Genomic DNA, 14,756 nt, shown 5'->3' with positions numbered 1-14,756 from the left:
ACATTCATTTGTTCATTTACAGCAGTTCTTCATTTGAGAAATACATCAGTCGTCTCTGTCTTATAGTTAACATGTGATTATTTGTGTTCATACTGAAGGTGTGTGTGCGGCAGCAGGACTGCAGGTGATTGATTCTCCACTGCTCACTCAGCAGATTGAAGCTCAGAGACTCAGTATAAAACACTTGAAGAATGAAAACAACAGACTGAAGGTCTCTCCTACTTCCCTGTAAGCACATTTCCCCAATCCAGGCACGCAGGGTTTATTTACACTTTTGTTTTTGTTTTTTTTCCATGTGCGCAGGCGGAAAGGATGCGTGCTCAGCTGGCGTCTCTCCCTCCTCTGAATGTGCCAAAGCTGGGCTGGCGAGAGGGCTGCAGGCCTGAGGTGTTGTCCAGCGCCCTCTACCGCAAAACTGATCAACTGCTGGACACGCTGCTCCAGATGAGTGCCAATGTGAAAGTGGTGGACATCACCGGGAGATCTCCAGGTGTGTTTTCATTTAAATCGAAAGGGTTACTTCACCTCACAATGTAAAATATGTTATTAATTACTCATTGTCATTCTGTCCCAAAGCTCTCTACGATCTTTGTTTGTCTTCAGAATGCAAATTAAGATATTTTAGATGAAATCAGAGAGCTCTCTCTGACCTTCCATACTGTATACAGCAAGATTTCAGACTCGATCGAAGTCTAGAAAAATACCCCATTGATACCAAATCTGTAGAGACAGGACAATCAACACAAACTGGATCCGTGTCTTTATTAAAATGAGATGAGCGGCAAATCCGGATTTCAACATTTCCAGATAAGAAAAGCTCTCTGGTAAACAATGTTTCTTAGACATGTATTTCTATGGCGTGTCACGTGCACTGTAATCCACACGTAAGTCCAGCTGCACTCTCATAGAGGAAAAATAAAAACAAAACCTTTACACGCTAAGATCTAATGGAAGTGACGCAGCTTCCAAAATTTGTTTCAAACCAGAAGTACGAATTTGCTCGAAATAACGCAAAAACAACCAATTTTCACTTCTTTGTGAAATACAGGTGTCCTAATAGTGTTCTTAGCAGTGTGGGACACATATATGACTCTCAACAGCTCAAAAAATGTGTTTTGGTGTTTCGTGACCCTTTAACAAATTTTTTATGATTAATGAAGAAATTAAAACGCTTTGTTTCGTTTCATCTTCATTTCTAAGTACAATAGCATAATTACATCTGCTGTATAGGCTATTTCTGTCCATTCTCATTCCGTCCCTTTGTGCCCTCTGGCAGCATATTCACAAACTACGGTCATACATTAAAAACATCTGCTTGCTCATTTAAAGCGTCGGCGGTGTAAGCCACGGCAGTAATGGCCACATTGAACTCTCACCTACTGTAAATGCAGCCTACAAACAATTGGCTATTTTTGACATCATTAACCTCACGTTAATCTTCATATAATTACTATCTTCACTAAAAACAATTTGACAGAATTTTTGTTTCCCTGTTTTACAGGAATAATCTGTAAATACTTATGTAAAATTACCTGTTAAAGTACTCTCTGAAAATACCGAAAATTTTTTATTTTTTAATTACAGAAGATATCTGTAAACAACAGGTATTTAAAAGGTAAAAACTGAAAATTTCTGTAAAAAAAATACAGACAATTACCTGTAAAATAACATTTATATTTTACAGCATAGCTTTATCCTGCTGAGAGCAGTGTTTCATGACCCTTTAAAAATGCTTCATGTTGGCCATTTTTTACTGCCATCGAATGGATGAGAGTATCAGTAAGTTTTAAACCACAATAAAATATCTCTTATTGACCAGGGTGAGTAAATAATGACAGAATTTTCATTTTCTGGTGAAGTGCACGTTTAAAAGCACTTTTTTCTGTTGTTTTCACATTGTTTATTTTTGCATTTGATGTGTTTTGGTTAACAGTGAGTCCCAGTGCACAGCTTCTAGAGCAAACAGCGCGACTGCAGTCACTCAATGACACTCTCGATAGGCTCAAGGTAAAACAAAAATGTCTCCAAATTCACAGTAATGTTTCTCGTATTGACTGGAATAACATACAATTTATTTCTTTAAAGGATGAGGTTGCTGAACATGTAGTGACTCACAGGCCTGGCGCTCAAGTTTCATCTGATTTTGCCACTTTTCCCTGCACCTCTTTTGTAAAGGTGAGCTAAACGTACTATTTTATGTTTTTCCCACATTGTTTGGGGTGCGCATTCAACTTCTCGCTCTTTCTCTCTTTCTGCTGTCAGGCAAAGGAGGAGAAGAGAGGAGATGCTGTGTTAGTGGGTCGTGTGATGATGCCCTGCGCTCGAGGACAGGAGCAGGTGCATCGGCTGGTGCTTTCACAAACACAAATACACAGAGTCCATCGCCTTCTCCAGACTTAACATAAACGCAAACCAAAAAAACCAAACCTAAAGTCAGTATCCAAAACATGAGAATACAAAAACACACAAGTATCTGTGGCCACAAACCAAGAACCATCATAACAATATATGCTTCATTACTGTAGCTCACACAAGCATCTGTAAAGCCACAATTTGTACAAAAGGACATGCTGAGGACATCAGATGTTAAACCTGGCATGAGATGGATGATACAGCATGACTCCTGCTAATTTACACTTTAAGGGATAGTTCACACAAAAATGAAAATTGTCATCATTTTACTTTTTTTTTGCTTGTTCCAAAAATGTTTGAGTTTCTTCTGCTGAACACAAACAAAGATATACTGAAGAATGTAAAAAAACTTTCATAGTATTTTTTTGTTCCTAATATGGATGTCAAGGGTGTAACGATACGCATATTCGAAAAGTGTAGACTAAACATCTAAAAAGATAAAAGGGAATAAGTACAAAATATAATGTTTTCAGTGCAACAACGCTTAACATGGCATCCCAAATGACGTGGCAGACAACATGCTGCCTTCCCCGCTGTCATCTTAAACAGTAGACCATTGCTTTTGAACTCAGAATATCACTTTATTAAAGCATGCACTCATTAGCAATCTTGCTAGCTTCTCTGTCAGCCTGGCTGCTAGTGCTGGCTTCGCCCCCGATGCCCCAGCAACACTGCATCCCCGACACAAAAGAGCCAACCTCCAAACACTACTCCATTCACGCGGTACACTAGCTCGCAAAATGGCTAGTAACGTTAATGTAATCCCAGACATCCCAAGTCTCCCGGAAGACTCCTGGATGCCTGCAAACGAATGATAATCTTCTGGAAATCGCGCGTCTCTTCCCAGGTCCTTAAATATGTCGCACACCCCTCTCCACCGCATCCCTCCCAGCTCTTCAGGTACATTGGGCACAACTCAACCCAGCCGCTCAGGTACAACGCACGCACACGCCTCCACCACTCTTCAGATATGTTGCGCACTATCACCGCTACCAAGAGAGTGGTGGAAAAAAACATCTGAGAGATCTTAATCGGTAATGAAAATGTCGGGTTTTAAGAAAATGTTAAATGTAATAAAGCCCCGTTACATTATTCCTTCATAAGCCCATTTCAGTCAGATAATTCCTGCTTTCAGATCCACTGAAATGGCAGGTGACCGTCAAATCAAGCAGATCTGTGCCGTCTGAGGAAAAGGTGGACACTCATCTTTCTGAAAATAAAAAAATACTTAAAAATTGATTGAAACTGAGCTCCATATAAAAACTAAATTGTTCTTTTCTTTTTATTTGTTTCACTTCTACAATATTATGTTGATTTTTTTATAAGCAGCTTTTTGGTTTTGAGTATAAAGAAGGATTTGTTTTATTTGCTGCTAAGCAGAAACCCCGGAAGTATAGCTCTACCACTGTTTAAAGTAAAAGAAAAAAAACAGGATCATACTTTTATGATGTTAGTTTTAATACATTAAAAAATTAAATCAAAGGAATCCTTTGGCTTTTTTCTTTTTTTGCTGTATCGAAAACGTACCGAACCGTGATTTTTGTGAACCGTTACACCCCTATTGTCAATGCGTCATTTTTCCCAACATTCTTCAGAATATTTTGTTTTGTGTTCAACAAAGGAACGAAGTTTATAAAAGTTTACAACCATTTGTTGTAATGTTCATTTTTGGGTGAAGTATCCTTTTAACTTCTGTCTTTCTCTTACTTTGGAATATCATTAATTCTTTAATATTATTAATATAATTCGAACCATATACAGTACAGTATGTGTTTATTTAAATGATCATGACTTAACAATTTTCAGCCGATGGAAATTAAAACAGCAAAAACAACACTATAAATTGAAGAGGAGTCACATGATTTGACCAGTAAACAATCAACTGAATACCTAGCAACTACTTGGCTGTTGCACTGCAATAAAAACCAATCAAAACAATAAACCTTAAAGCAACATTCTGCTACACGCAGCACCCGATCATCGCGCCACTGATTTTGCATTACACAATAACTGCTCGCGTTACTATCAGAAAATGACAAAATCAAGTTGGCCTCTCGAGAACTGGCAGTAGTATTAACGGTTGTTTTGCTAATCTTCGTGAATGAGATTGAGATTTCAATTTGAAATCAATGTCAATGGAAGATTAATGCGAGGGCAGAAGATTTTGCATCCTTTTTATTCTAAAAAACGTTTGCTTTTGGAGTTGTGTGAAAAGTAGTAAATGTGAATAATGTGAAATAAAAACGCATTTGCTGAACAAACTCTGACGTAGCGAACATTACAACCACGTCTCTATCATGCTTGCTTTGTTTACTGTATTGCTAGATTACCAATACTAGTCAGCCACTCGAATGGGGTGTTCACACTGGACGCGGCCTACGCTATTAAATCATGCTATTTGTCCAAAATTGGATGCTTGAACATTACGTTTACTCGCTTAATTTCTGTGTGAAATTTACTTCACAACAGATGTAAAACTGCTTCAGTTTTGTTGCAAAAAGCTGACATGAAGTTTGTTGTGAGGGTAGCTTTGCTTTATGTGCTACGGAAGGCTGATAAACATCATGGACTCAATCGGCACTGTTTCTGGGTCCATCAGAGGCGCACCCAGACTTGGTTGAGTTTCACCAACTCCTACATGAGCTGCTTATGGAGCTGTTGTCGGGCCATAAAAGTTACACGGTACGAGCCCGAGAAGTACATTTTGATTGATAGTTTTTTAAAAGCCTAAACCCGTTTACAGCCCAACATTATTCAAATGTACACATGCACGCAGATCTTTTGCCTTTTTTTCAAGAATGAGCTGTTTATATGTGTTTTAACATAATTTATTCATAACGTAGGATATAGACCACTTGGAAGTTGAAACAAAGAAATAAAATAAGTCCTCTGTAACATCGTAACTCTCAGCATTCTAAATAGGCTTATGTACATAGGCTACACATAGCCTTTAAATTGGCCAAAACACCAATAAAATTTGTATTTTCTAACAAAGTAAATTAAAATAAAACGGGTATTTGGCAATAACGAAGTTAGGATAAAGGCTCTGCAGGATTTATTTTGCCACTTCTCTGCACAAGCTGAACATTATGTGAATAGCTGCGCTGACTGATGGTGCATCCAGCAGCACTGAATACCTTTTTACTGCTGGCCGTCATGCATACAGTATTACTACTGATCTGGCTAATTTTGCAAGTTTTGGGTAGGATTGTTTGTTCATCTTCCACCAGCCAAGTACACCCCTTTTATTGTCTATGACAGCGTTTTCAATGTAGCAAGTGACCTTGTCATTTTTCCACTACGCAAAATTGGCTCTACTTCTCTGTCATTATTTGTTTTACCTTCGCAAAGATGGATTTTGATGTTGTAACAAACAATTTGATTGCTTTCTCACACTAATCGAAATGCATCACATGACTGTTCATTTACCGCACAAGCCCGAGCCCGGCCCGATCCTGTCTGAAATGATAGAATTTAAGCCCAAACCCGTCGGGTTAGCTTTAATCTAGATAACAGCGCTACTAGAACAATCTTCTGAATGGTTTACATGGTGCGAATTTTCGGCAAAGTTCATAATTGTTAACCCGAGGAATTGATGTGAATTATGCCTTATGAGTGTCAAACACCCGAAATGCTTAATTTGAGTCATGCCATTCGGTTGAATCGCATTGTTCGCATAGCCTCATTCACACGAATCAGGCCTTATGAGTAGGGCCAGACGGAATCTGCGGATGTTTTTTGCTATTTCTGTGGAGAATTTTGGTAAACATCTGCGGATTTCTGCAGAATTATTTTGGCAGTATCATAACTAAAACCTTAATATGTTCAATAAAAAAATATCTTTGTAACTTTTATTTATGTTTAAAATGCAAATCTAATTAGATTCACTTTATTTGGTAAACAAAGCAAGTCTCTCATATAATATATCTACTAAAAGACAGAAAATAAATATAGATATTACACACATATACAATTAAATAAACAGAATTAATAATGGGCTAAAAATCTGCAGAATTCTGCGAAAAATCTGCGCACGCAGATTCCGTGTGGGCTTACTTATGAGTGTCAAATGCCCAAAACGCTCATTTCCACGCCGTGTCATTTGCACGGATAGAATCGTTCGCACCACCTCATTTGCGAGAATCTCACTGCAGGATGTCTGTCACATCTTTGCATTGACTTAACATGTAAATCACTCGCGCTTCATCTCCGTCTGGTGTGAACGCACCAACTTGTTGGACACGCACTCTAATTCGTATTTAATTACAATCATACACACAAAATAGTCCAGAAAAACATTTACCATAACAGCTAAAGATTTACCAGCCCTGTGTGCTTTTCTGCAATGCCTGAACGTGCCACACCATTGTGCTTTTATAAAGGAAATACAGTTGTCCTTTTAGAGCGAATGATCAAACAAGTCCCAGCAGGGACAAGGCAAAACAACAACAAAGAGGACAGTAGACAATATTTAACCTTAACTGTTGTATATTTGCTACATGAGATTGTCAGTATTCAAGTGTTCTTAAGTCAGCAGTGGTTTGCTCTGTTACTATTGTGTAAGTTATTAACCTATTAACTGTGTCAAACCCACACCATTGCTTGAAGTATCATTGAATGTGTTGCCATCTTACGTGTATACATCATGTGAGTGAATTAATTTAAATAAATTATTATGCCAATGATTGCTTGTTTTAAAGTGTTTTTGTTTAAAATAGAACATTTTAACTCATACTACAGGCTGTTGACTAGTAGAGTAGTGCAACCAATGGAACTGATGGGGCTACAACAGATTTGACCACGCCTCCTTTTTAAAATTGTACATTTTCGTTCGACTGAACTTAGACACTAAACTGACAAAACCTAAAATACTTAAGTTTCCTCATGATATCAGGCTGGAACAAACCGCATAATGAGGTAGAGCTGCACGATTCTGGCTAAAATGAGAATCGCGATTTTCTCACAATTCTGTATATGTAAAATAAAGGTATGGTAAAAACAAACATATGGCACTCTCAATAATAATATTATGTGTAGGTCTACTGGTTTTATAAATAATTATATTCTACTTGTAATAATTATGATGTTGAATTATTATGTTTGAGATATATGCTTGCAATCTGTCATATTAGACAAATTTATTCACTTGTAAAATCAGACATTTGCCTTTATCAAATTTTATTCAACAATATATAGGCTAGAGTAGTTATACTGACATTGTAAACATTTATTTTCATGCACAACTGTGGGTTCGCTATGAAAGAAAAAAAAAAACATATGAAATGCTTGCCATAATCATAACTCTAAAATGCGATATGATCATTTAAATGAAGTGCACACTTTCGGTTTAATTTTGATTGCTACATGCTTGTTCATACTTTGCGCGCCGCTCCCAAATGATTACTCTGCCACAAACAGAATATTTACAACTGTATTACAACCTGTTACTTGCAACATATGTTCACTAAAGTAGAAGCACGCGCGTCTATCATTAAGTAGAGCGCGCGCGCCCTCTCTGTGATAACAGCTCACAGTCAGCAGCTCGTCACGTGTGATATCCCCGCCGCAAAATCATCATTATATGAAGACAAAAATGACATTTTTAGGTGAATTATACCTTATGAATACATTATGTGACTCATTCAACATCATTTGGAGGTGTCAATGTCACTGAGCAGCGTGTGTGAAACACTGAAAAGACTCGTGCAGCCGCATTTTCTTCTCTCCTGAACTCGAAAATATGATTGACAGAATCGTAGTAATGCTGGATTAAGATCGTCTAGGGCAGGGCTCACCAATCACGGTCCTGGAGGGCCGGTGTCCCTGCAGGGTTTAGCTCCAACTTGCCTCAACACACCTGCCTGGGTGTTTCAAGTATACCTAGTAAGACCTTGATTGGCTTGTTCAGGTGTGTTTGATTAGGGTTGGAGCTAAAACCTGCAGGACACTGGCCCTACAGGAACAAGTTTGGTGACCACTGGTCTAGGGGGTCGAATCGAGATCGCGATCTTTTAACGATTAATTGTGCAGCTCTATAATGAGGGTAGTCCAAAAAGCATAGTCGAGGTCACAGGCAAAGAGGTCAATACAGGTGGCAAAACAACATAAACAGGGAAACAAGGCAAGGGTCAGAACACGGAAATACTTAACAAGGAGAACGCTTTGTAGTTAAGTTCGTTGTTGTTGGTGTGGGAAGAAGAAGACAGGGTCGGCGATTCAGGTAAGTAAATATCTTTATTTTAAATTTTGCCATCACACCACTGTAGCTATGTGTGTGTGTGTGTGTGTGTGTGTGAGAGAGAGAGCTAGCTTTGTGAGTTCATCAACTCATCCAGAAACTATATCTGGATGATGGAAGCTTTTAGTGGTACTTTCGACTGAGCTCAGTATGATGAGATATTGATCGGTGTCAGCAGAGGATTTCCCCTTGGAACACCAACAACAGGTGCTACATGGAACTCCCTGACACGTTCACTCTTTTCTGTTAATAATATCTCAGAATTCAAATCTTTACTTAATACTCACTTGTTTTCTGAATGCTTCACTTCTGATCTGACAAACTGACAACTTTGTTTGCGCCACCTGTACTCAGCTTATTTGTCTCTTAGGTCTTGTTTTGTATTTACAGTTTGTTATATTTGACTTCCTGTATGTTTGTGTACCTAATGTTGTCTCTACTTGTTTACTGTTTATTTCAATGCTGCTTGTACGATATATTTTTGTTACATTCTTTGTAAAGTGCCCTTGAGCTCTGGTAAGGCGCTATATAAATACAATTTATCATTTATTATTATTATTATTACATCATAATCACACCTATCCTCGAGCAAGCTCCTGATTGGTTAACGTGGTAAAAGTTCAGATTTTAACTGAGCAATTCTCGTGTTAAGCTTGTCAAACGCCCAAAAACGTTCAATTTGAGCCACCTCAATCATGAGAATAGCACTATAGGGTGTCTTTGCATTGACTTAACATGTAAATCACTGACGCTTGATGCTTCATCCTCAACTAATGTGAATGTTCCATAATGGCAGACGGCTGCTTCTCACTCAGGGCTGTCTATGCTAATGAGGGAGAGATTATCACTAATGGGCGGGGCTTTTCCCTTCTGATAACATGTTCATTGGGAAAATGCCAATAAAATTGCTTTTAACAAAGTGATTATAAAAAACAGAATGAATACATTTTTACTATTAGAAAATTGCTATATTCACACACTATTGTTTAAACCCCTTATAAAAGTGATTTTTGCACTTCCTTTAAGCTAGGCTCTAGTTTCTGGAGTAGCTTCTCCAATACTTATTACAAAAAATAAAAGCACCTTGACACCAATAATATCTCCATCCTTCAGGTAGAAAGGAGCTGCCTGGAGACTCTCGGCTTTTCTCTTCTTCTTCCTTTTTGAGATCTTTTAAGTCTATAATTCATTCAGAAGTTATTATACAAGTATACATCACTCTAAGCCGAAAATACACTCAATTGATACATTCGCTCTCTCTTCTCACCCAGTTGGAGATGGGCATCCAGCTGTGTTTGTCAGGCAGGTGTTTAGCCAGCAGCAGGTTGTCAGGAACAAGGCCGTAGTGGGCGGCCAGAGCAGCGTACAGGCCCTTAGGTGTTCTCTCCTCTCAAGACTTACCTTCTCTTCTCCTAAAGAAGGGTGTCTCTCCGGCCCAATCACTAGAATAAAATGGTGCTATTATTTCTGATTGCTGATTAGCTGCTGGGCTTTGAGAATACTCTCCCCCCTCATTGGGTGTTCGATCATGCCTACCTCTCCACACACTTTATAGTGTTACAGCAAACAAGCGATGTTTTGTCATCATTTTTTTCAGTGTATCTTTTGAAAACGTATAGTAGATGAGTTTGTCTCACCATATTTGACTTTCAGGTCTTTCACTGCAGTTTTTAACTAATGAATGATTGGTACCAATGGAATATAGACTTGTACCTTAAATTAAAGCCTGACCTTTTAATTTGATGGTCTCGTCATCAATTATTGCTTACGTTTTTAAATATGCTAACTTGTCAAAGCTCACGGAGACAGACGTGCTTCAGAAGAGAGCTTCCAAGCTGTAGATAAAACATTTGCATTAACAAACCAGCAATGAAAGAGCTTTCTGGAACAGTTTGCAGAAGAGCCATAAAAGCCATGATAAGCGAAATTTTGAATAAACGTGCCCTCTTTATTTTCCTCCAACGAAAACTGTTTACCACATCACTTTCTGACATGGCGCACGACCAGACGCATCAACCGGGATACATTCATCACTTTTTACATAAAGCTGAACAGAACTAGAGCCAGTACAATCCTCCAGCATATGGAGACCGCGGGAATACTGGGCAATAATATCACGGCACTTCTCAACAATGGCACCATCAGCGTCAACAACGTCCAGGAGATCATCCGATGGGTCACATTCGCGGTTGGGCTTCCTAGTATCGGCTTTTCCATCTACCTCATGGGCATGCAAGCCAAAACGGGCAAAGCGGCTCCAGTTTACCTCATCAGCCTGCTCGCGTCTGACATCTTCAACATCCTCGGACGGCCCAAATCCTCAACGGGGGACGGCCAGCACATCAGCATGTCCACCATGGATATATCCTCCCTGATGTTCTACTTCGGGATCATCTCCAACATCGTGTTCCTGGTCTGCGTGGCTCAGGAGAGATACCTGCTGGTGACCTGTCCCCAATATAACGCCTTCTGCGTCAAACTCAAGCAGTCCAGCATGATTTCTTTGGCCATCTGGGCGGCTCCGTTTGCAATACTCTTCCTGGCCTACCAAGGATATGTCGTCCTGTTTGCCATTTCTCTTCTTCTCCCATTGCCCTTCCTTGTGTTTTTCTTCCTGGATTCCTTCAGGGCCTTGTGGTGTACGAGACGTCCTGCTTGTGTGCCTAACAGAAATAAAATTCTAGGTATGCAGGCGGTGATTTTGAGTAATTACACCATGCTTTATCTGCCGTTTGTCCTCAATACGCTGCTCACCGCGTTGTCTCTAGGCTCTTATGTCTATTATTTGGGACTTGTGTCTGATCTTCTTTTGTATCTCGGCCCACTGGTGGATCCGTTGCTCTCCATCCTTCTCACGAATGGAATGGCTGACATTTTAAAGGCTTTTCCATGCTGCGCGAGGAGGACGGACACGCAGGAGGAAGTGCAGACTGTGGATACTGACACTGTGGAAACGGTGTCAGGGACTTTAACTCGATTCTGAGGAGATTGGACTGATGATTTTGTATTTGTTAAGGCTTAAGTTAATTTTATTTTATCTTATTTTCTGGGTGTTTTGAAAACTTTTTTGCTCGCTTTCATGTCGTTTTAAATGTTTGGAATCAGTATGTTTAGTTTCAACAAATATTTGTCTGCTTGTTCAAACTTCTTATTTAAAATGGGCTGAAAAAACACAATTCTTAGGAATTTTTAAGGGAGAACTTCATTGTTTTATGTTCAATCAACTTAAATATGTTAAGCTAACTTAATCGATTTGTGTTGGGACAACATGAATGAATTGTGTGGAACTGTGCATTTTGTGTCAAAGTATTAAAACAATAAAAGTGTAACACAACTTTCATTTGTTTTCTCTATACATTAGAACGTGTCTTTTTTAAAAGGGAAATTTGACCACAAACTGAAGGTTCTGTCATTACTCTCCCTTGACTTGTTGTTTGAGGTTGTCATTGTTTCATTTTTTTTTCTGTTGAACACAAAGGAAGATTATTTGAAAAATGTGTATCCATTGACATCTATCAAATAAAAAACAAATACTATGAATGCCAATGGTTACCGGTTCTTCTTCAACATTTTTCTAAATATCTTATTTTGTATTCAACAGAAAAAAAAATCTGATTGTCAAGAGTGAGTAATGTCAGAACTTGGGTGAACTATGAGTATGTGAGAACTGGCTGTTGGCATATCCTCCTAGAGCCTGAGTGTCCACATACGTGGACAGCACTTTTTTAGCTCTTAAGTGGCTATTTAAAACACTTTGAATGTTTTTTTTATGGTTACAGACATACAGTGTCATCCTGCAACTGTTTTGCAGCATATGAAATGTTCCAAAACCTATTTGTAACGGTCCGAAATGGGGGAAATAAATGTTTTTTAACTCTCTGATAGTCAAAGCAAGTTAAAAAAGAAATTCCATGTTATAAATACATTAAAAACAGTCAGGAAAAAGTGTTTTATGTAAATTCAGACCACATATGGACATCATTTTTCTCATAGTACATCATACTAAAAGATGATACTTATATTTTTATTCTAATTAGGTTCCAATAAGCCCAAAAAGCAAAGAGTAATAAAAAACGCATGTAAAACAAAACACATTGCGCCTTAAGAGGATATTTTGGTATGTTGATGTACTTCCAACTGAAACAGAATACTCGGTTGTGAGGAGATAGCATTGATGGTTTTCTATTTGTTAAGGCTCATTTTCAAAGTGTATGAAAAAGTTTTTGCTCGCTTTCATGTTGTTTCTAATCTTTGGTATCAGTATGTTTCAAGTGGCTTTTTGACAGTACACTCAAAAACAAAATATTTGTCTGCTTGTTCAAACTGCTTATTTAAATTGAGCTGAAACAACACAATTCTTAAGATTGTTTTGGGGACAACGTCATTGTTTATGTTTAATCCACTTAAATTTGTTAAGCTCACCTAAATGATTTGTGTTTGTCTGTCTCACCCTTTACAGGTCTTTCAGTCTCTGCTAACGAGCTGATGATCTGAATCAGGTGTGTTTGATTAAAGACACATGAAAAATGTGCAGAGCTGATGGGCCTCCAGGAACGTGGTTGAGAAACGCTGCATTAGAACATGTCTTTTTTTAAAGGGAAATTTCACTACAAACTGAAGGTTCTGTCATTACTCTCCCTTAAGTTGTGGTTTAAGGTTGTCATTGTTTCTTTCTTTGTTTTTTTTTTGTTGTTTTTTAGGACAAAGGAAAATTATTTTTAAAAATGTTGAAAATGTGTATCCATTGACATTCATCAAAGGAAAAACAAATACTATGAATGTCAGTGGTTACCAGCTCCAGCTCTTCTTCAACAATTTTTAAAATATCTTAAATTGTGTTAAAGAAAACAAAAAAAAAAGAGACTCAAACTGTCAAGGGTGAGTAATGTCAGAACTTGGGCGAACTATGAGTATGTGAGAACCGGAAGTTGGCATATTTTAGTATATTGATGTACTTCCAACTGAAACAGAATACTCTGTTGTGAGGAGATTGGACCGATAGTTATATATTTGTTAAGGCTCATTTTTAAAGCATTAGAAAACTTTTTGCGTGCTTACATGTTTCAAATCTTTGGAATCAGAATGTTTCAAGTGGCTATTTGACAGTACACTCAAAAAGAAAATATCTGTCTCCTTGTTCAAACTACTTATTTAAATTGAGCTGAAACAACACAATTCTTAAGATTGTTTTGAGGACAACTTCATTGTTTATGTTTAATCCACTTAAATTTGTTAAGCTAACCTAATCGATTTGTGTTGGGCTAACATGAATGTATTGTGTGGAATTTTGTGTCAAAGTATTGACACAATAAAAGTTTAAGTTTTCATTTGTTTTCTCTAGACATTAGAACAGTGTTTCTCAACCACGTTCCTAGAGTATCAGCTGCACTGCATGCTTTGGATGTCTCCTTTGTCTGTCACACCAGTTACAGGTCTTTCAGTCTCTGTTAACGAGCTGATGATCTGAATCAGCTGTGTTTGATTAAGGACGCATGAAAAATGTGCAGAGCTGGTGGGCCTCCAGGAACGTGGTTGAGAAACACTGCATCAGTATGAGTCTTTTTTTAAAAGGGAAAGTTTACCACAAACTGAAGGTACTGTCATTACTCTCCCTTGACTTGTTGTTTGAGGTTGTCATTGTTTCGTTTTTTTATTTATTTTTTTATTTATTTTTGTTCTGTTGAAGACAAAGGAAGATTATTTGAAAAATGTTGAAAATGTGTACCCATTGACATTTATCAAAGGAAAAACAAATACTATGAATGTCAGTGGTTACCAGTTCTTTAACAATTTTTAAAATATCTTATTTTGTGTTCAACAGAACAAAAAAAGAGACTCAAACTGTCAAGGGTGAGTAATGTCAGAACTTGGGTGAACTATGAGTATGTGAGAACTGGAAGTTGGTATATTTTAGTATGTTGATGTACTTCCAACTGAAACAGAATACTCGGTTGTGAGGAGATTAGATTGATAGTTTTCTATTTGTTAAGGCTCATTTTCAAAGTGTATGAAAACTTTTTGCTTGCTTTCATGTTGTTTTAAATCTTTGGTATCAGTATGTTTCAAGTGGCTTTTTGACAGTACACTCAAAAACAAAATATTTGTT

The 14,756-nt window shown here is 37.9% G+C and overlaps 1 protein-coding gene across 18 annotated transcripts in view; it reads left to right on the top strand.

The window, feature by feature from the left end:
* dctn1b (dynactin 1b) overlaps positions 1 to 7,097 on the top strand; it is an 85,941-nt gene extending 78,844 nt beyond the window's left edge. For all 18 annotated transcript variants that reach the window (XR_012389188.1, XR_012389187.1, XR_012389186.1 and 15 more), the window contains 5 exons: positions 99 to 211; positions 304 to 490; positions 1,934 to 2,007; positions 2,086 to 2,175; positions 2,263 to 7,097. Coding sequence is in view for 11 of the 18 variants with exons in the window: in XM_073920749.1 (XP_073776850.1) it covers positions 99 to 211; positions 304 to 490; positions 1,934 to 2,007; positions 2,086 to 2,175; positions 2,263 to 2,400 (602 nt within the window). In the remaining 7 variants the exon portion in view is untranslated. The remainder of the gene's footprint in view (positions 1 to 98; positions 212 to 303; positions 491 to 1,933; positions 2,008 to 2,085; positions 2,176 to 2,262) is intronic.
* The last annotated feature ends 7,659 nt before the right edge of the window (positions 7,098 to 14,756 follow it).

The sequence above is a fragment of the Danio rerio genome, chromosome 13, assembly GCF_049306965.1.
Source record: "Danio rerio strain Tuebingen ecotype United States chromosome 13, GRCz12tu, whole genome shotgun sequence".
Taxonomy (NCBI): Eukaryota; Metazoa; Chordata; class Actinopteri; order Cypriniformes; family Danionidae; genus Danio; species Danio rerio.
Note: the sequence above shows the minus strand (reverse complement) of the source record. Positions and strands in the feature narration are given on the sequence as shown.